Source organism: Oryctolagus cuniculus, chromosome 17 (genome assembly GCF_964237555.1).
Source record: "Oryctolagus cuniculus chromosome 17, mOryCun1.1, whole genome shotgun sequence".
Lineage (NCBI taxonomy): Eukaryota > Metazoa > Chordata > Mammalia > Lagomorpha > Leporidae > Oryctolagus > Oryctolagus cuniculus.
The window spans coordinates 1,932,861-1,954,123 of record NC_091448.1 but is presented as its reverse complement, the minus strand read 5'-3'; the positions used below and the strand labels follow the sequence as shown (position 1 = coordinate 1,954,123).

At 66.0% G+C, this 21,263-nt stretch overlaps 1 protein-coding gene across 2 annotated transcripts in view; it reads left to right on the top strand.

Annotated features, from left to right (window-relative positions):
- RNF213 (ring finger protein 213) overlaps window positions 1-20,589 on the top strand; it is a 97,736-nt gene extending 77,147 nt beyond the window's left edge. For both annotated transcript variants that reach the window (XM_070060184.1, XM_070060183.1), the window contains exons 51-68: window positions 1,086-1,196; window positions 2,848-3,090; window positions 3,367-3,448; window positions 4,086-4,120; window positions 5,358-5,452; window positions 6,920-7,079; window positions 7,822-8,002; window positions 9,236-9,327; window positions 9,762-10,013; window positions 13,185-13,317; window positions 13,652-13,735; window positions 13,960-14,140; window positions 14,283-14,484; window positions 15,342-15,419; window positions 15,821-16,015; window positions 16,713-16,802; window positions 16,883-17,061; window positions 18,903-20,589. In XM_070060184.1, coding sequence (XP_069916285.1) covers window positions 1,086-1,196; window positions 2,848-3,090; window positions 3,367-3,448; window positions 4,086-4,120; window positions 5,358-5,452; window positions 6,920-7,079; window positions 7,822-8,002; window positions 9,236-9,327; window positions 9,762-10,013; window positions 13,185-13,317; window positions 13,652-13,735; window positions 13,960-14,140; window positions 14,283-14,484; window positions 15,342-15,419; window positions 15,821-16,015; window positions 16,713-16,802; window positions 16,883-17,061; window positions 18,903-19,053 — 2,544 coding nt within the window. In that variant the 3' untranslated portion in view covers window positions 19,054-20,589. The remainder of the gene's footprint in view (window positions 1-1,085; window positions 1,197-2,847; window positions 3,091-3,366; window positions 3,449-4,085; window positions 4,121-5,357; window positions 5,453-6,919; window positions 7,080-7,821; window positions 8,003-9,235; window positions 9,328-9,761; window positions 10,014-13,184; window positions 13,318-13,651; window positions 13,736-13,959; window positions 14,141-14,282; window positions 14,485-15,341; window positions 15,420-15,820; window positions 16,016-16,712; window positions 16,803-16,882; window positions 17,062-18,902) is intronic.
- Window positions 20,590-21,263: the final 674 nt, after the last annotated feature.

Here is a 21,263-nt window from a genome sequence, read left to right as displayed (position 1 = left end):
CATGCACACCTGGCCCCCACGCACGCCTGGTCCCCATGCACGCCTGGCCCCCACGCACGCCTGGCCCCCTCGCACGCCTCCACACACGCCTGGCCCCCACGTACGCCTGGTCTCCACGCACACCTGGCCTCCATGCACGCCTGGCCCCCACGCACACCTGGCCTCCACGCACACCTGGCCCCCACGCATGCCTGGTCCCCACGCACGCCTGACCCGCTGGGCTCGGCCGCAGGCCACTGTGTCCTGCTGCCCCTGCTGCTCCGTCTGGCTTGTCTACGTCCGTGGCCTCCCCGAGACCCCGCCGGACACCAGAATGTTCGAGGGGTCGCTCAGACCCGAAAGGTGCTGGCAAAGCTGCAGAATCCGTGTGTCTGCGTGTCCACGATTCACATGTGGGCTCGCCTGCCTGTAATCTGTGTCTGCGTGTCCACGATTCACATGTGGGCTCGCGTGCCTGCCTGTAATCCGTGTCTGCGTGTCCACGACTCACGCGTGGGCTTGCGTGCCTGCCTGTAATCCGTGTCTGCGTGTCCATGACTCACGCGTGGGCTCGCCTGCCTGCCTGTAATCCATGTCTGCGTGTCTATGACTCACGCGTGGGCTTGTGTGCCTGCCTGTAATCCGTGTCTGCGTGTCCATGACTCACGCGTGGGCTCGCCTGCCTGCCTGTTTTGACGCGACGGCGGGTGCTGAGACTCTGAGCCTAGCGGGCCGTGGCCTGGCCTCCTCTGTGCGTCCCCGTTTCCCCTGGCATGGTGCCAGGAATACCTGGCTTCCAAGAGGCGGCAGGTGGCGAGCCCGTGCCGTGCGACAAGCCGGCCGGTCGCCCTGGGTCTAGGCTGACGCTGTCCGGAATCTCGCAGCCCCGGCGTCCTTTGCAGGAAGAGGGTCCCGGGTGTCTGGGGCTGGGAGGGCTCCTTCCCCGGTGGCCCCTGGCTGATGCCCACCCCCTCCCTCCGCGTGGCCCCTGGCTGATGCTCGCCCCCCTCCCTCCGCGTGGCCCCTGGCTGATGCTCGCCCCCCTCCCTCCGCGTGGCCCCTGGCTGATGCGCCCCCACCTCACGCCCGCCCCCCTCCCTCCGCAGGCCTGCAGGAAGCCCCCCGCCCAGCAGGCGGCCCACCTGCTGCTGGCGCTCTTCCAGGAAGTGGCCGTTTTGTACAGGTCCCGGGACGTCAGCCTGCACCCCAAGCCAGAGGTGAGTGGCAACAGCCGGGGCTGTGTTCAGTCCCACTTTTTTTTTTTTATTTTATTCAAAAGGCAGAATTACAGAGAGAGACAGGTCAAGGTCTTCCATCTGCTGGTTCACTCCCCAGAGGGCCACATCAGCTGGGGCTGGGCCAGGCCAAAGCCCGGGCCAGGAGCTTCCTCCAGGTCTCCCACGTGGGTGCAGGGGGCCAACGACTTGGGCATCTTCCACTGCTTTCCCAGGCGCGTTCGCAGGGAGCTGGATCGGAAGCGGAGCAGCCGGGACCTGAACCGGCGCCCACACGGGACGGCGGTGCTGCAGACGCTGGTTTAACCACTGCACCACAGCGCTGGCCCAGCCCCGTTATTCTTTGCCTATTTATTTGAAGGGAGAGAAAGAAATCGACCTTCCATCCGTGGGTCCACTCCCCAAACACCAGGCTGCAGCCAGGGTCCCAGTGCCCAGCGCAGGTCCCCGTGTTGGAGCCGTCACGGCTGCCTCCCAGGGTGTGGATCAGCAAGAAGCTGGGGTCAGCCGCAGGGCTGCGACGTGCGTGCAGCCATCAGGGTGGGATGCGGGCCTCCCAGGAGGCGTCTGCTGCTGCGCCCAACTCCCACCCTCTGGTCTCAGCTCGAGAAACGTGAGAGACACAGTTTCTGTCCCCAAATGCCTACACCTGCCGGGTCTGGGCCAGGGCAGAAGCCAGAAGCCAGAACCTCAAGTCAGCCGTCCCATACAGGCGGTAGGGACTCATTACTGAGCCACCCCCGCTGTCCCCGTGGGGCCGGATCGGCAGCCCCAGGCCGGGAGTGGGAGCCAGGAGGGCAGCCCCAGGCCGGGAGTGGGAGCCAGGAGGGCAGCCCCAGGCCGGGAGTGGGAGCCAGGAGGGCAGCCCCAGGCCGGGAGTGGGAGCCAGGAGGGCAGCCCCAGGCCGGGAGTGGGAGCCAGGAGGGCAGCCCCAGGCCGGGAGTGGGAGTGGGCTGAAAACCCCCTCTGCAGGAGCTTTTTTGAGTAAAAGTCTCAAACACAAATTACGCCTCTGATGGACATTTTCTCCCTTACTATGTGGAAGGAGTGTTTCTGTTTGATTCAAAGCTTGTAGCACTATAATCAAGTCAGAACGGCTGGCGTGGTGGTGCAGGGGTGCGGTGGGCTAAGCCGCCACTTGGGACTCCGTGCCGGTTCGAGTCCCGGCGGCTCCACTTCCAGTGCAGCTCCCTGCTCTGACCCGGGAAGGCAGCGGAGGTGCAGCGGGAGACCCAGATGGAGCTCAGGCTCTGGGCTTTGGCCTGGCCCAGCTGTGACCATTGCCCTTTGGGGAGTGAACCAACACATGGAGGGCTCGCTCGCTCGCTCTCCCTCTCTCCCTCTCCCTCTCTCCCTCCCTCCCTCCCTCTCTCTCTCTCTCTCTCATGCTGCCAAATGAACAAATCCATCTCTCTCTTTAAAAAAACAAAAAAGTGCATAACCTACGCTAAGGTTTCCCAAAACAGAGTTGGAAGTGAGTGTGTGCATGAACAGGCGTGTCATCCCTGGCGGCCCTCTGACCGCCTGTGCCCTGGGAGCGTGTGTACGTCTGCCATCGACGCGCACAGCTCAGGGGCCCTCGGAGTCCGCAGCGCCTGTGCGATCTGTCTCGTGTTCGCGTGTTGTCCCGCAGCAACGCGAGGCTCTGAACACCTTCATCGAGGAGAACCAGGTCCTTCTTTCTCCGGACATGCGAGCATTCGCCGTGTCCCTCGTGGCCAATTCCCTGCCCCTGCTGAGGACGGGCCCCGGGGACAGCAGCCTCGAAGGGGCGGTGGTGGAGCTGGCCGTCCACTCTGCAGCTGTCCTCCTGAGCGGACACGGCGCCGTCTTGGGACCCCTGCGGAACCTGGCCTTCTCCCCGGCCAGCATGGCGGTAAGGCTGGGTGGTGGCTGCGGGAGCTGTCGCCGCAGGTGCCGAGCCGCGGAGGTGGGGCGCAGTGGGGCCTCTCTGCCTCTGTGTCTCACTGGGCCCCGCAGCCCCCCGCGGTGGTGGGCACCCGCCTTGCTCTTGGTTCCTTCACAGAGAGCCGGTGTGGTTTCGTCCTGGGGTCAGGTTCAAGTTCGCGTGCTTTCTCTGGGCCTCTGCCGGAGCGCGTGGGCCGTCAGTCCGCTCAGCCCCCAACCACGGTCTCTCTTCTTTACTTCTCAGGGAGCTTATCTTCCCACAATGCCCGAAGACCTGCTGGCTCAAGCCAGGAGCTGGAGAGGCCTGGAGGGCCTGCAGTGGTACAGTAAGTGCCGGTGGCCTCGGCCTCACGGGCCGCCCGTGGCTCGCCAGGCCCTGGTTAGACGCAGGACCCCGAGCTTATTCCCGAAGGTGCAGATCCGGCCCGGCTGCCTCTGGCACCCTGCAGCATTGGTGTGGCTCCAAGGACCCGGCCCCCTGCCGGCCGCGTGGCCCAGCCACTTCCCTTCTCTCTTAAGGGAGCGCCCCTTCGGGATGCGCCTGTGCCCTCTGGCGTTTGCCATCCGGGGTCGGCGCTCGCTTGTGGCCCCACACGGTGCAGCCAGGTTGTCGACCTGAAGCCCGGAGCTGGGTGAGACCCTGCAGCCCAGGCCGTGCCGTTCTCTTGAGAAGACTGGAGGCTGCAAAGTTGTAAAACTCGCTCCCCGCAGGAGAGAAAGGCACACGCTCATGACCCCTCGGCCTCAGGCGCGGTCCCCGGGGTGCGGCCAGAGTGCAGCTTTGCTGCGTCCCCTCGCAGCCGGGCGTCCGGCCCTGCCAGCTGCAGGGTGTCATGGAGCCAGGCTGGGAAAGCAGCCGGGGCTCAGCGCAGGGCACCCACTGTGTGTCCGCCCCGCGGGGGGAGGGTCACAGCAGCGGGGACACCCCAGGAGCCAACGTGAGTCCTGTTGTCCCCTTCACAGCTTGTCCCAACGGCCACCCGTGCTCCGTGGGGGAGGTGAGTCCTGTGTCCTGGGGGCTTCTCCAGGTCTCAGCGGGGTGGCCTGGGGAACGCGGGTGCCTTCTGAGGGTGGCACAGGGCGTGGCAACCACCTGTCCAGAGGTGCACAGGGCTTCCAGTGGGGTTCCCCCACCTGGGCACCGCAGACACAACCCCTGTTGTGTGACCCGGCCCGTACGTCCCCTGACGAAGCCGCAGGCCTCACCTCAGCTCAGCAGCTTCCGGGAGCGCCCCTCTCCCTGACTGTCCCCCCACCCTCTTCAAGACGGCCGCCAGCCTGGGGTCTGTGACTGGGTTACAGAGAGGAGGTGCTGTGCCATGGGCGCCTGCAGAGGGCGCTGTGGCATCCACCTCCGCACTGCTAAGGAGCTGCCCGGGCCCTTCGCGGGTCTGGACCCGGAGCCCTTGGCGGTGCCACGTCACTGCGTAAATAAGAGACCAGGAGGGGATCCTGATGGACTCCCGCGGGGCCACGAGAGACAAAGCCTGAATGTTACGTAGTTGTCTACAAAGAGTGTGTAAGAGTCAAACCCTCTGCCGGCCGGCGCCGCGGCTCACTAGGCTAATCCTCTGCCTGCGGCACTGGCACACCGGGTTCTAGTCCCGGTCGGGGCGCCGGATTCTGTCCCGGTTGCCCCTCTTCCAGGCCAGCTCTCTGCTGTGGCCCGGGAGTGCAGTGGAGGATGGCCCAAGTGCTTGGGCCCTGCACCCCATGGGAGACCAGGAGAAGCATCTGGCTCCTGCCTTCGGATCAGCTGCGCCGGCCGCAGTGCGCCAGCCGTGGCGGCCATTGGAGGGTGAACCAACAGCAAAAGGAAGACCTTCCTCTCTGTCTCTCTCTCACTGTCCACTCTGCCTGTCAAAAAAAAAAAAAAGTTCAGAGGGCGGCGTTGTGGTGCAGCGGGTTAAGCCGCCGCGGCCAGTGCCAGCATCCCGCATCGGAGTGTCGGTTCCAGTCCACCTGGGAAGGCTGCAGACGATGGCCTGAGTGCTTGTGCCCTTGGCTTTGGGCTGGCCCAGCCATGGCTGTTGGTGGCCTTTTGAGGAGAAAACCAGCAGAGGGAAGTGCTGCCTCCCCCCCCCCCCCTTTCTCTCTGCTTTTCAAATAAATAGCTTCATTTAAAAGAAGTCCAAATTCGCCCAAGTCCGACCTGGCTGGTGCCGAGCGTGGGCCCCGCCCCCACGCCGCTCCCGGCTGGTGGCGCCCGTGTGAGTCGCCTCTGTCTTGTCCTAGTGTGGCAGGCCGATGCAGCAGAGCCGGTGTGTGGACTGCGGCGCCCAGGTGGGAGGGATCAACCACAGACCCAACGCCGACTTCCACATCATCACGTATGTAGGGCTGCCCACGCGTGGGCTTGGCCGTGGCCGTTGCAAATGCAGCATCACGCAGAGCTGCCGGGCATCTGGCCCCGACACAGGGCAGAGCGGCCCTCACCCTCCCTGGCCCTCACCTCCCCCGGCCCTCACCTTCCCTGGCCCTCACCTCCCCCAGCCCTCACCCTCCCTGGCTCTCACCCTCCCTGGCTCTCACCTGTCACTGGCCCTCACCTGTCGCTGGCCCTCCCTGGCCCTCACCTTCCCTGGCCCTCACCTCCCCCGGCCCTCACCTTCCCTGGCCCTCACCTTCCCTGGCTCTCACCTGTCGCTAGCCCTCACCCTCCCTGGCCCTCACCTGTCGCTGGCCTTCACCCTCCCTGGCTCTCACCTTCCCCGGCCTTCACCCTCCCTGGCCCTCACCTTCCCCGGCCTTCACCCTCCCTGGCTCTCACCTTCCCCCGCCCTCACCTTCCCCGGCCCTCACCTTCCCTGGCCCTCACCTTCCCTGGCCCTCACCTTCCCTGGCTCTCACCCTCCCTGGCCCTCACCTTCCCTGGCTCTCACCCTCCCTGGCCCTCACCCTCCCCCGCCCCCACCCTGACACACCTGATGAAGCAGGTGACTAACGGGGATTCCAGCAGTCCCCTCGATACCAGGCCCCCAGTCCCACCCCACCCCCACACCGAAATGCAGAGTCGCGCGAGGCGCTTCTAGAGTGGCGTGGGTTTCCCTGTGACTGCGACTCCCCCCAGGTGGCCAGCCAGGCGTGGGGGACGCTGACGCGGTGGCTGTGAGGCCGCGCTGTCTGGGGAGGAATGACAGCCGGGGAAAGCGCCACATGTCCAGTCGGGGTTTTCCCCCGAATATTTCTGGTCCGAGGTTGGTTGAATCCACGGAGGAGGACCCCAGGGCTACGGTGCCGACTTCAGGATCCAAAGAGCTGAGTCCTGACCGCACCCTGGCTGGGAGCCCGGGGTGTGCTGCTCCTCGGGCCCGCGGGGACCTCTGGGTCTCGGGCGGCGGCCGTAGCTCCGGACGCTGCAGCCTGTTGTCCGGGAAGCCCTCGGCTGCTGTCTGCAGTGCAGTGGGTCCGTCTGTCACACCTCCTGCCTGGACGTGATGTGAAAGCCGTGGCCGCATCTTGCACCCCATTTTTTGGCTTGAGAAAATGAGGACGGTTCCCACGTGGCTGCCAGCTGTCCCCAAACCCAGCTGTCCGTAGCCTGCCCGCGCTCTCCCACCAAGACTTCGGTGCCAGAGGCCTTCGTCCCGACCCCGGCCTGGGATCAGCACCCATGGCCGCTTTGCACCGAATGCCGTGGGGTCGGTGGGCCAACAGAGAGAAAGGCTCGTGGGAACACAGTGTGCCATGGACACTGTGAGCCTCGCGTCCAGGCGCGGGGGACCTGAGGCCCCCACGAGGGCTGGGAAGAGCCGGCCCTCTCCAGGTTTCCCCGTGTCTCCTCTCGTCCACTCCAGGAGCGACGCAGACAGAACTCAGACTGGACACGTGCTGGGGGACCCGCAAAACAGAGGCTTGGCGGTGGCGCCTGACCGGGAGCTGTCCCCGGTGGCCTTCGTCCTCATCCGGTTACTCACTCATTTGGCCTTGCTCTGGGGAGCTGCCCAAGACCCCCAGGTAGAAAACCGCGCTTTTGAGCCGTCTGCCTCGCTGTGGGAAGACCCTGCCCTCACTCGGTCGCTCGGGGCCTCGGTCTTGCGAGGCAGAGTCCTGTGGGTGGTGCCTCCCGCGTGGCACGCCACGGCGCAGGGGGCGGCACACCAGGCTGTATCAGAGCCACAGCCGCGTAGCCCGAGCACAGCTGGGGGTAGCCAGGCCGCGTCCTCTCCGCTTCACCCTTAGTGCCAACCGTGGTGGCAGACGGGGCTGCGTGGGGCTGTCCTCTGTCACTCGGGGACCCGGGTCTGGCCCGCCCGCCCACCTCTGCTTCTGCTGTGTCAGCCAGGTCGCCCTGCTCCCTCTGGGGCCGCGTCCGCCCCGCAGCCCTGAGCCCACACCCAGCCCCCTCTGGGGCCGCGTCCACCCCGCAGCTGCCCTGAGCCCTGCCCAGCTCCCTCTGGGGCCGTGGTCCGCCCCGCAGCCGCCCCGAGCCCATGTCCAGCTCCCTCTGGGGCCGCGTCCGCCCCCGCAGCCGCCCCGAGCCCATGTCCAGCTCCCTCTGGGGCCGCGTCCGCCCTGCAGCCGCCCCGAGCCCATGTCCAGCTCCCTCTGGGGCCGCGTCCACTCCGCAGCCGCCCCGAGCCCATGTCCAGCTCCCTCTGGGGCCGTGTCCGCCCCGCAGCCGCCCTGAGCCCACGTCCAGCTCCCTCTGGGGCCGCGTCCGCCCCGCAGCCGCCCTGAGCCCCGCCCCTGCCTGCAGGCTCTGATGAAGATCGTCAAGCCTCCGGTGCGGGACCTGCGGGGCTTCCTGCAGCAGCACGTCCTGCGGGACCTGGAGCAGCTCACCAGGATGCTGGGCAGGAGCGCCGACGAGACCGCCGGCGTGGCCCACCTCGTCCTGGGCAGCCTGCTGCACGAGCGGCACCCCGACTCCAGCCAGAGTACGGAAGGGGGGGCGGGGGGGGCACGGAGACGGCAGCCAGAGCAGGCAGAGGCCCTGAGGGACTGGCGCGGGAGAGAGCTCTGCCTGCCAGGCGAGGTGCGGGTGGGTGCTCGTTGGCCGCGACCGGGAGACCTAGGCTGCCGGCTGCTGGCTGCCGTCGGGCCGCCCAGCCAAGGCAGCGCTGTGTGCTCAAGACCCCGGGCCACAAAGGCCCCTGCTGCCTCCACGTGCCGCAGCCTGTGCTGACCAGGGGCACTGTGTCCCGGGATATAAGCAGCCTACAGAGATGTTTGCTCAGCCCACTTGTCTATTTTAAAAATTCAGGTCTGGGCCGGCACTGTGGTGTAGACGGTTAAACCTCCGCCCGCAGTGTCGGCATCCCGAGTGGGCGCTGGTTCAAGTCCCAGATGCCCCACTTCTGATCCAGCTCCCTGCTAATGCACCTGGGAACGCAGTGGAAGATGCCCAAGTGCTTGGGCCCCTGCACCCACGTGGGGGACTCAGAAGAAGCTCCTGGCTCCTGGCTTCAGCCTGGCCCAGCCCGGGTCATTGCAAGATCTCTCTGTCTGTCCCTGTCCCTGTCCCTGTCTCTGTCCCTGTCTCTGTCTCTGCGTTTCAGATAAATAAACCAATGTAAAATTCAAATCCATAGCAACAGCAAGGCCTGTAGGCAGCTTAGTGACTTGGTTCTCTCCGAGGGTTGAACCGAGTGATTTTATTTTCCTCGTATTTATCTGCAATAATCTTCAAGCTGCCACGGTGGGGACGTGGTGGGGACAGAGTTAGAGTAATCACAGCAGCGACTGCTGCCCGGAACAGCGGATGCCTCCCCCGTCAGCACGGACGCGTGTGTGATCCCGCAGCAGGCGAGGGCCCCGCTGTCACACTGCGAGAAGCCCAGGACCCCAGAACTCTGCACGCGGCGCCCCTCGTGGGCCCCACCTGTGGCTTCTGGTGGTGGTAGCTGGGCTGGCCGAGGGTGGTGCCAGGCCCTGGGCCCCGCGGCCGCGCTCTGTCCTCGGGCAGGGCTGTGGTCTCAGCTCCTCTGTGGGTGAGCGGGGCTCCTGGAGCCCGACGTCTCCCCACAGAGCACCCAGTGCGTGTGGCCCCGTGCTGAGGTGAACCAGGGCAGCACCCGCGCCCCCCCCCCCCCAGCAGCCCCGGTTCTGTTCCTGCTTCTGTGTGCTCTGTGCTGTGTCTTCGGAAACCCACGCATTTTGGTTTTCTTTAGGGCCGGTGCATTTCGACGCGCACCTGTCAACTAAGGAACAGAGGAACGACTGGGAGAAGCACGTGGAGGCCTTCATCCTACCCATGCTGGAGGTCAGTGACTGGCAGCTGCCGGCCATTCAGCTGCGGGCGTGGGGTGCACGGGGCACAGTGGCCACTGTCGCCTGGGAGTGCCACCAGAGGCCCTCGCGCAGCCCCAGCCTTCGAGCTCCCCACCAGAGCCCGGTCCTCCCACTGCCCTTGCGTCAGAGGAGAGAGCTAGGGAGACGCTCCCCAAAGCCGTCCTGACGGTTGTGGATTGATTGTGCCTCTGCCTGCTGGGCACGCTCCCGAGACGACCAAGCCTACAAGGAGATTAAAAAAAAAAAAAAAAGCGGCAAGAAAATACAGGTTTCTGAGTCTAGGGTATTGGAGGCGACAAAAATCTACAGATAGAGCAAGCCGGGCACGCGCCCTACGAGGCCCCCTGGTGGAGGCACTGGGGGTAGCAGTCGCTCCCTCCAAAATCCTCCGGTTGTCTCCACCAGCACCTGGACAAAACCCTGCTCAAGGTGAATGCTCTGATCAGCCAAGACGAACGCATCAGCTCCAACCCTGTGGCCAAAATCGTGTACGGCGACCCGGCGGCCTTCCTGCCCCGCCTGCCCCGGGGGGGTGTGGTTCACTGCTCGAAGGTCTGGAGCTGCAGGAGGAGGGTCACGGTGGAGTACCTGCAGCACGTCGTGGAGCAGAAGAACGGCAGAGAGACCGTGCCCGTGCTCTGGCAGTTCCTGCAGAAGGTGCGTGGGGCCCCCGCCGCCGCCGCCGGGCCACACGGCGGCTTCCCCGGAGGTCCTGCGTGCTCCCGTGCAGGTCGTTCCTAGAGACCAAAGTCTTCCCCGTTTTCCAATCTTGCTGGAAGGCGTAGTAACAGCTCGTCTCCACTGGTTCGTTCCAAAGGCCCAGGACAGCGGGGGCTGGGCCAGGCTGGAGCCAGGAGCGCCATCGGGGGTCTCCCCGTGGGGGGCACCGCCCCCTGCTCCTCCCAGGTGCATGTGAGCAGGACAGAGATGGGGCGTGACCCCAGCACTCCAGCAGGGGTCGGTGTCCCGAGTGGCAGCTTAGGCTGCTGCGCCACAGCGCCCGCCCCCGAGATGCAGCGCGCACAGGCTCCTGCGGTGCCTGGGTTTCTGGTGGACCTGGGGCAGGGACTCAGCTAGAGCTGCACACGAGCAGGCGAGTGCGGGACGGGCAGCCCACACAGCTGAGAAAGGTGGTGAACCAGGGGGCCGGGAGCGGATCGCTGGGTACGCAGCAGGAGGGGAAAGATGTCTCCCTGAGGGCCAGGGAGCACTTCCTGTTAGCACTGATCCCCCCCGAGGGGACCAGGAAGCACTTCCTGTTAGCACTGATCCCCCCCGAGGGGACCAGGAAGCACTTCCTGTTAGCACTGACCTCTCCCTGAGGACCAGGGAGCACTTCCTGTTAGCACTGATCCCCCCCGAGGGGACAGGGAGCACTTCCTGTTAGCACTGATCCCCCCCGAGGGGACAGGGAGCACTTACTGTTAGCACTGATCCCCCCTGAGGGGACCAGGGAGCACTTCCTGTTAGCTCTGATCCCTCCCTGAGGGGACCAGGGAGCACTTCCTGTTAGCTCTGATCCCTCCCTGAGGGGACCAGGGAGCACTTCCTGTTAGCACCGATCCCTCCCTGAGGGGACCAGGGAGCACTTCCTGTTAGCACTGACCTCTCCCTGAGGGGACCAGGGAGCACTTCCTGTTAGCTCTGATCCCTCCCTGGGGACCAGGGAGCACTTCCTGTTAGCACCGACCTCTCCCTGAGGGGACCAGGGAGCACTTCCTGTTAGCACTGACCTCTCCCTGAGGGGACCAGGGAGCACTTTCTATTAGCACTGACCTCTCCCTGAGGGGACCAGGGAGCACTTTCTATTAGCACTGATCTCTCCCTGGGGACCAGGAAGCACTTCCTGTTAGCACTGATCTCTCCCTGGGGACCAGGGAGCACTTCCTGTTAGCACTGACCTCTCCCTGAGGGGACCAGGGAGCACTTCCTGTTAGCACCGATCCCTCCCTGAGGGGACCAGGGAGCACTTCCTATTAGCACTGATCTCTTCCTGGGGACCAGGAAGCACTTCCTGTTAGCTCTGATCTCTCCCTGGGGACCAGGGAGCACTTCCTGTTAGCACTGATCTCTCCCTGAGGGGACCAGGAAGCACTTCCTGTTAGCACTGACCTCTCCCTGAGGAGACCAGGGAGCACTTCCTGTTAGCACTGATCCCCCCTGAGGGGACCAGGGAGCACTTCCTGTTAGCACTGACCTCTCCCTGAGGGGACCAGGGAGCACTTCCTGTTAGCACCGACCTCTCCCTGAGGGGACCAGGGAGCACTTCCTGTTAGCACCGACCTCTCCCTGAGGGGACCAGGGAGCACTTCCTGTTAGCTCTGATCTCTCCCTGAGGGGACCAGGGAGCACTTCCTGTTAGCTCTGATCTCTCCCTGGGGACCAGGGAGCACTTCCTGTTAGCTCTGATCTCTCCCTGAGGGGACCAGGGAGCACTTCCTGTTAGCTCTGATCTCTCCCTGGGGACCAGGGAGCACTTCCTGTTAGCACCGATCTCTCCCTGAGGGGACCAGGGAGCACTTCCTGTTAGCACTGATCCCCCCTGAGGGGACCAGGGAGCACTTTCTATTAGCACTGACCTCTCCCTGAGGGGACCAGGGAGCACTTCCTGTTAGCACTGATCCCTCCCTGGGGACCAGGGAGCACTTCCTGTTAGCACCGACCTCTCCCTGAGGGGACCAGGGAGCACTTCCTGTTAGCACTGACCTCTCCCTGAGGGGACCAGGGAGCACTTTCTATTAGCACTGACCTCTCCCTGAGGGGACCAGGGAGCACTTTCTATTAGCACTGATCTCTCCCTGGGGACCAGGAAGCACTTCCTGTTAGCACTGATCTCTCCCTGGGGACCAGGGAGCACTTCCTGTTAGCACTGACCTCTCCCTGAGGGGACCAGGGAGCACTTCCTATTAGCACTGATCTCTCCCTGGGGACCAGGAAGCACTTCCTGTTAGCTCTGATCTCTCCCTGGGGACCAGGGAGCACTTCCTGTTAGCACTGATCTCTCCCTGAGGGGACCAGGAAGCACTTCCTGTTAGCACTGACCTCTCCCTGAGGGGACCAGGGAGCACTTCCTATTAGCACTGATCTCTCCCTGGGGACCAGGAAGCACTTCCTGTTAGCTCTGATCTCTCCCTGGGAGCACTTCCTGTTAGCACTGATCTCTCCCTGAGGGGACCAGGAAGCACTTCCTGTTAGCACTGACCTCTCCCTGAGGGGACCAGGGAGCACTTCCTGTTAGCACTGATCCCCCCTGAGGGGACCAGGGAGCACTTCCTGTTAGCACTGATCCCCCCTGAGGGGACCAGGGAGCACTTCCTGTTAGCACTGACCTCTCCCTGAGGGGACCAGGGAGCACTTCCTGTTAGCACCGACCTCTCCCTGAGGGGACCAGGGAGCACTTCCTGTTAGCACCGACCTCTCCCTGAGGGGACCAGGGAGCACTTTCTATTAGCACTGACCTCTCCCTGAGGGGACCAGGGAGCACTTCCTGTTAGCTCTGATCTCTCCCTGGGGACCAGGAAGCACTCTCGGAGGGTGTTACCGCGTGGACGTTTTTCGGGTGGACAGAGGGAGTCACCGCGTGGATGGAGGGTGTCACCGTGTGGATGGAGGGTGTCACCGTGTGGACGGAGGGTGTCACCGCGTGGACGGAGGGTGTCACCACGTGGAGGAGGGTGTCACCGCGTGGACGAAGGGTGTCACCGTGTGGACGGAGGGTGTCACCGCGTGGACGGAGGGAGTCACTGCGTGGACGGAGGGAGTCACTGCGTGGACATAGGGTGTCACCGTGTGGACGGAGGGTGTCACCGCGTGATTTCCCTTCTGCAGGAAGCAGAGCTGAGGCTGGTGAGATTCTTGCCTGAGATCCTGGCCCTGCAGAGGAGTCTGGTCAGACAGTTCCAGAACGCGCCAGACGCCGAGTACACATCCATCCGAGGGTTCCTCAGCAGTCAGGCTTCAGGTACGAACGACCCACCAGGACTGCCTGTGCCGGCGTCCCCGCAGGGTCCCCGCCGTGGCGGCACGGGGCAGGGCTGCGGGGCCTCGGGGTCCCGGCCCCTGACGCCTGAACAGGAAGGAGACGGTGCCCAACCCCAAATCCCACCAGAGGCTCTGGCCGCAGCGGGGAGCCCTGTGCGCGCGCAGGCACAGAGCTCAGCCACATAAGGCAGCCTTGGGGACACGCTGGTGAGCGCGTGGCGGAGGCAGGCTTCCGCCAGAGCCCGCGCCGTGTCCCTGGGCCCTGGTTGGGCCGGGGTGACCGCGGGGCTCTTAGTGAGCGCCTCGTCCCACAGACGGGCGGCAGCACCAGCTCCACCAGCAGATCACCGTCTTTCTGTCCACGTGGAACAAGCTGAGGCGATCCCTGGGGACCAACGGTGAGTGCCCCGGCTCCCTCACGCTGCCCGCGGCAGGCGGAGCGTCCGCCCATCTTGAACCCCTACGTAGGGGAGTTGAGGAACGCGTACGAGGAGTTGAGAGCGTCTGTAACTCCTCAGCACATCGAGCAGAGCGCGGGGCCCAGCCCCGCCCCGTTCTCCCTCCTCTTCCTCTCCGCTTCCTCCCGGGGGCCTCTGCGCGCTGACAGCCCCGGCGTTCCCAGGTGAAATCAAGCTCCCCGAAGACTACTGCCGTTCGGACCTGGATCTGGACTCGGACTTCGGGGTCGTCCTGCCGCGGCGCCGGGGGCTGGGCCTCTGTGCCACCGCCCTGGTCAGCTACCTGATCAGCCTCCACAACGGGATGGTCTGCACGGTGGAGAAGTTCTCCCAGGAGAACAGGAGGTGGGTGCACAGGCCAGCGGGGAGCCTGGCCGCTCCGCCGGTCCCTGAGCCAGGCCCCCCCCCGCCCGGGGTCCCTGGTTGGCTTTCAGCCGCTCAGGCTGACGGGACCCAGCCACGAGTGCCGTGTCTCCGTGTCCCTCAGCTACTCCGTGGACGCCTCGGACGTGGCCGAGCTGCACGTCATCAGTTACGACGTGGAGCGGGATCTGACCCCACTGATCCTGTCCAACTGTCAGTACCGGGTGGAGCAAGGCGGGGAGGCCCTACAGGAACTGGACCTGCACAAGATCCAGCGGCAGGTCATCAGCCGCTTCCTGCAGGGCAAGCCCAGGCTGACCCTCAAGGTGAGCAGAGCCGTGCGGCCGCGTCCGGCCGGCCGGCGTGTGTGTGGGGACCGCGACAGCCCAGGGCGAGGCGGGGCCCCAGGGCCGCTTCCGCCTCAGCCCCTTGCTCCCACGGGGCTCTCGCATCAGTATCCGCAGTACTCCGCCAGGCGTGGCTCTGAGTCCCCGTGGACCCGCTGGGTTTTTCTCCTGGGGTCAGTGGCGTCACCCTCCAGCCTGGAAAAGCTCACCGTGGGCTGTGCCTTCCGTGTGTGTCTGTGTTCTGGCCGCCACAGCCCGCTGCAGCAGCTGCCCTGGATCCGGCTGCCTCCAGAGGAGCCCAGTGCCACCCCCAGAGGGCCTTGTGGGCCTCCACCGCTTAGGGGCGGGGCCTCCACTCCTCGGTCTGCAGCCACTCACCCCTCGCCTGCGCTGCAGCCTGGTGACCGCACCCTGGCAGCCCCTTTTCCCCACACCCTGCAGGCACCTGCCTCCCCTGTGCCTTTACGGGGGCCACACCAGTTCTTGCTAGGACGGTTTGCTCCGCCCCCTGCCCAGGGGGCAGGAATTGTCTGAGCCCAGGCTCTCTGCCTCCCGATACTGCTGCTGCCTGGCCGAGGGCCTGCCATGCTCGTGGTCCGCGCCCAGGGGCTGGGGAAGGGCACGAGGCCGCAGGGACCCCCACGCAGCCAGCCTGGCCGTCGTGGCGGGCCGGATCCCTCGCGCGGCCGCTCCCGCGGGCTGAGCGCCGCGTCCCAGCAGTGAGGAGCTGTGCGCTGTGGCCCTGCCTTCGTCCAGCAGACGGACTTGTCACCGCCAGGACCTGCACGCCGGCTCCACCCTGAAAGCTCTCTCTCGTCCCCACCCTCCCCCCGCAGGGCATCCCGACGCTGGTGTACAGACGGGACTGGAACTACGAGCATCTCTTCATGGACATCAGGAACAAAATGGCACAGGTGGGCACGGGCACTGTGCCAGGGCGGCGCTTCGTCTCCGCTGGGACGGCCCCCGCCTCGCCCCAGCCTCGCGCTGTCTATGGAGGGGCGGGAAGCACAGCAGCCCCCGCCCCATTCCCGTGTGGACACGGGCGGTCGGTCCTGGCGGGGCGGCTCTCTCTCAGGCGCCCAGAGACCCGCTGGTCCCGCTCTGACTTGGACGTCGCTGGGCAGCTTCTCCCCGTCCCCCCGCGTCCCCCCGCGGCGGTTCCGAGGGTCCTGCGAGCTCACTGTGGCCCAGTTGTGGGATGCTGCTTGGTGGGCGCCACGTCGGCTGTCCCTGTGGTCATCAGGGAGTCAGCCCTGCCTGTGGCCTTGGGCAGGGAGCCCACCCACGGCCGTGTCTCGCTTCTGGCTCCCAGAACCCTCTGCCCAGCTCGGTCGCCAGCGCCATCACTGGACAGCTGCAGGCCTACAGTGACGCCTGCGAGGCGCTGTCTGTCACCGAAGTCGCCCTGGGCTTTCTCAGCACCGCCGGCGGGGATCCCAGCATGCACCTGAACGTATACACGCAGGACGTCCTGCGCATGGCCGGGCAGTCGGCTCTCGTGGTGAAGGTGGGTCCTGCGGGGGCCAGGGACAGTGCCGCCCACGGGACAGCGCCACCCACGGGACACCCGCCCATGGGACGCCCGCCCATGGGACACCCCCACCCACGGGACACCCACCCACGGGACGCCCGCCCACGGGACACCCCCACCCATGGGACACCCCCACCCATGGGACGCCCGCCCATGGGACATCCGCCCACGGGACAGCGCCCACGGGACACCCCCCGCCCATGGGATGCCCGCCCGCGGGACACCCCCACCCACGGGACACTGCTGCCCACAAGATGCCCGCCCACGGGACACCCACCCACGGGACACCCCTGCCCACAGGACACCCCCGCCCACGGGACACCCCCACCCATGGGACACCCGCCCATGGGACACCCCCACCCACGGGATGCCCACCCACGGGACATCCACCCACAGGACAGCGCCCACGGGACGCCCGCCCCGTTTGGTGGCAGAGGCAGGGGCCCCAGTCCAGCTGGTCCCCAGCGCGACAGGAGGGTTAGGACGGGCGTGCGCGCCAAACGCTGACCGTCCAGAGGGAGCTCTGAGGACACAGGCCACAGCACGCGCCCGGGCGGGAGAGGCGGCGAATGAGAGGCTGGGGCGGAGGCGGCGTCAGAGCGAGGGCGGCCGTGGCAGGCGGGGTGGGGCCTCCGCCTCCCCTCCCCCCTCAGGGAGTCCCTTCCTCCTGCAGGCCCTGAGCGGGTGCCAGCTGAAACACACCGTCGCCCTGTGGCAGCTGCTGTCCGCTCACAGGTCCGAGCAGCTGCTGCGCCTGAAGAGGGTAAGCCTGGCCTCGCCCCCCCCCCCCCGCAGGGCGCCCCCGCCCTCAGGCTGCAGCGCAGTCCTCTGCCCTCACTGCAGGACCCGTTCGGGGACCTCAGCCCGCGGTACAAAGAGGACCTCAGCCCGGAGGACGCCAGGCTCCTGCGCGCGTTCCTGAAGCAGCCCGGCCTGGACGCCTTCCTCCTGGAGCTGCACGAGATGATGGTGCTGAAACTCGGGGGCCTGCAGCCCGCGGACGGCTTCAACCCCGCCTGGAGGTGAGCGCCGCCCGCCCTGCTGCTCCGGCTGCTCCGGCTGCTCCTGCCCCGCCCCTGCTCCTGCCCCGCCCCCACCCCCGCCCCACCCCCTCCTGCCCTGTCCTGCACCTGCCCCACCCCGCCTCTGTCCTGCTCCCTGCCCCGCCCCTGTCCCCCACCCCCCCTTCCTGCCCTGTCCTGCACCTGCCCCACCCCGCCTCTGTCCTGCTCCCTGCCCCGCCCCTGCCCCCCCCGCCCTGCTCCCTGCCCCCCCGTCCCGCCCCTGCTTCTGCTCCGCCCCTGCCCCGCCCCACCCCTCGCCCAGCTCCCTGCCCCGCCCCTGCCCCCTGCCCCCTGCCCCGCCCATGCCCGTCCCTGCTGGCTCTGCGGTTGCTGTCTATTGAGCTCTCTAAGGGTTAGAAGAGTCACATATCCTCACACTGACGAGGGCACCTGTGCTGTCAAAGGGACGGGCGTTTGGAAGTTATTAAATTTGAAAGGCGGAGAGGGAGGTCTTCCATCTGGCAGCTCACTCTCCAAGTGCCACAGCAGCCAAGGGCTGGGCCAGGCCAAAACTGGGGGCCAGGAGCGCAGTCCACATGGGTCTCCCACGTGCGTGGCGGGGACCCAGACACGGGAGCCATGACCTGCTGCCCCCTGGGGTGCACGTGGGCAGGAAGCCAGAAGGGAGGGCAGAGTCAGGACTTGAACCCAGGACACAGAGGTCCCGAATGGCGGCTAAGCCACTCCAACACAGGCTACCCTGAGGCGTGCGGTTTTTTTAAAGATTTATTTATTTGACAGGCAGAGTTAGAGAGAGTCAGAGAGAGAGAGAGAGAGAGAGAGGTCTTCCATCCGCTGGGTCACTCCCCAAGTGGCTGCAATGGCCACAGCTGAGCCAGGCTGAAGATGGAGCCAGAAACTCCATCCAGGTCTCCCCCTGGGTGCAGGGACCCAAGCACTCAGGCCATCTTCTGCTGCTTTCCCAGGCCACAGCAGGGAGCTGGACCAGAACCGGGACACGAGCCGGGGCCCCTGTGGGATGCCAGCATCGCAGGCGGCAGCCTGACCCTGCACACCACAACACCGGCCCCTACTTTCACTATTTTTAATAAAAAAGCATGGGCCAGTGCTGTGGCATAACGGGCTAAGCCTCCGCCTGCAGTGCCGGCATCCCATATGGGCGCCGGTTTGAGTCCTGGCTGCTCCACTTCCCACCCAGCTCTCTGCTGTGGCCTGGGAAAGCAGTAGAAGATGGCCTGAGTGCTTGGGCCCCTGCACCCACGTGGGAGACCCTGAAGAAGCTCCTGGCTCCTGGCTTCGGACTGGCCCGGCTCTGGCCGTTGCAGCCATCTGGGGAGGGATGGAAGACCTCTGTCTCTCCCTCTCTCTGGCTGTCTCTCAAAAAAATAAATCTTTGAGGCAGACTGCAGAGTTGCCCTACACCGCGCACTTGCTGCTTCTGCGCGCACGGGCTGTGGATCAGGTCTTTCTCCCTGGACTTGGAGTTTGCAATCCGGGTCCCCACAGGGCGCTTCAGGAAGGCTGTGAGAGGGGGATGAGGAGAGAAGTTTGTCTTGGTGCAAACACTGAGGTCCCTGCACAGTTTCTTCATAACGCGCGCTCTCCATGAACTCATTGAAGACACGCACATACATGGATCTAAGACATTTTTGCACTAAAATAAACTTGTTTTAGCTTTGTTTGAACTTTTTGAAATCGCCCCATGTAAACAGGAAGTGGGGTGCGTGGTCCTGAGTCACGTGACTGGTGGGCCCGGCCGCCGGGTTCCAGTCTCAGGGGCGCGGGGCCCTGCGGCAGGGAAGGCGGCTGAGCGCTGCCCTGGCCCCTTCGTGTTGCAGCCTGAGAGACACCCTGCTGTGCTACCTGGACGCCAAGGAGAGCGAGCTCCCGGCGGTGGAGGCGCAGTTCCCGGAGCAGATCCTGCTGTCCAGCTGCGTCGCCGTGTGGAAGGCGGCCGCCGTGCTCAAGCAGGAGCGCCAGCTGCAGTAGAGCCGCCCGGGCCGTGGTGAGCGCCAGCGTGAGCGCCGGAGCCCCTCGGTGAGCGCCAGCGTGAGCGGCGGAGCCCCTCGGTGAGCCACGGCGGGAGTGACGGATGACGTCGGGAGTGATGGATGACGTCGGGAGTGACGGATGACGTCGTGAGTGATGGATGACGGGCCCCTGCGTGGGCCGGGCCTCAGGGAGCGCTCAGGAGGCCGTGGCCACAGCGCGCCACGTGCGCCACCCTTTCTGGAACGCGTTCCGGCACTTTCCGCGTTGTGCGTGCTGTTCACGAGGGGCTGAGACGACGGGGAGCAGGGAAGCGGCGCCGCCCTTTATCGCAGGAGAGGAACGCGGTCGCCCCTCGCGGTCGCCCCTCGGCCTCGCACCCAGGACGGGGCTGTCCCCAGCCTGGGGACGCGGCCACCGAGCCCTCCGTCCGGGAGGGAGGGGACGCCCCGGCGACTCGGCTTTCCTGCCTCACTGCACTCACGGAGAGAAGCGGGTTCCTGCCTCGGCCCCGCCCCTCACCTGGGCGCTGGGCGCTGGGCGCGCATCCCTGTTCCCAGAAGGCGAGAAACTGCCAGGCTCCTCGTCTTCACACAAATTCCGGGCGAGCCGGGAGCCTCTGGGAGGAGCCGCGGCCGGATTCCCGGGGGCCCAGCCCCAAGCTGTCGGGACGCTGCCAGGGTCTCCGTCTCCCCACGTGGCCGGGGGCTTTGAAAAGTGCCTGGAAAACGTGGGTTATGTCTGTGGGCTGCAGCATTTTTTGTGCCAAAGTGTATTTTTAACTCCTTCTTCCACGGACTTTTTGAAGTCTCCCCGGACCTAAGGGCACGGATCAATGGCCAGAGCGCCCCCCGGTGTCGGGTCTGAAAGTGCCGCGTGGGGGCCGCTGCGGGCGCGGCGTGTGAGGAGCTGAGGCGCAGCCCCTGCGGGGTCGCGGCCAGGGCGTCAGCTGAGGCCAGGGCGGCCTCTGTCCCAGCATCGCCCGAGCTGGTGCTGTCCTAAGGGTCACCTTCCTCCCCCGCCCCCGGCCCGCGTGGAGCTCGGCACCTGTCAGCGGCGTAGCGCAGGTCGGGGGCCACGGCTTCCACCCTCATTCAAGGGAGTTCGTGACTCGGCCTGAATCGGGCCCCTGGGAGACGCCAGCTGAGAACCGGCCACAGACTCCGGCGGGTCCGACCCCGGGGAGAAGCTCCCTCAGTGCCCCCTCGTGTTGGGGTGCCCGACGCGGCCTGAGCCCAGCCACGCCCCACAGACCCGGCCTCCGCCTGTCCCTCTGCCTGGAACTCCTTGGCTACCTCAGCGCTGGGGTGCAGCTGGGCCTGGGCGCCCACCCCACCTCCTCACCGCCCATGCCTTAGCGGGGGTGGGGAGGTCAGGCGCCAGTCTCGTTCCTTCCCTCTGCCCCCCGTTACGGGTTTCCAGTTAAAATGCTTGCAAAGCCTTAGTGTCGCCTTGTTAGTGGGAGCACGCAGCCTAGCACAGGCGGTGGGTTCCACTGTCCCCGCATCCTGTTTTAATAAACCCGCGTTGGTTCTGCTCAAAGACTCCTCCCTGGGGCAGCGCCTCCGCGGCACGCAGGCACCAGCGAGGCTTCTGGGAGTGGTTGTGGTTCCTGCTGACGTGTCCGTGACGCAGAAGGTTCCGGCGCTGTGGCTCAGCAGGTGAGGGGGAGCCCGTGCCTGTGGACGAGACGGCAGAGCTGCGGCCCACGTGGGGCTGGCACGGACGCGGCCCGCGGGGCCCCACCTAAGCGATGTCACCACAGACAGCGCGACCCTGCTGCCCATGGCAAGGCCCCAGTCTCTCAGCTGCGGTGTGCGGAGAGCTCCCGGCCACAGGCAGCAGAGGCAGCGGGAGGGGAGCCGGGGCCCTTCAGCGGCCCACCCAGTGCGTCAGGAACACCACGGGTAGCGAGGTGGCGCACGCCGCCTGCCCCGGCCCTCATCCTCCCTCCCATGGAGGTCCGTTCTCCGGACGTCACCCTAGAGCCCGCTCCCTGCCCGGAAATCCGCACAGCTGGTCATAGTCTCCTGTAAGAGGTCCCCGCGGGGCCGGGGCCGGGGCCGGGGCCGGGGCCGGGGCCGTGGTGCGGCCGAGCTAACGCCTCTGATGCCGGCGCCCCACATCCGAGTGCCCTCTGCTTCCAGTCCAGTTCCTGGGGTCAAGCGCCTGTGTCGCTGCCGCCCACATGGGAGACCTGGGCTCCTGGC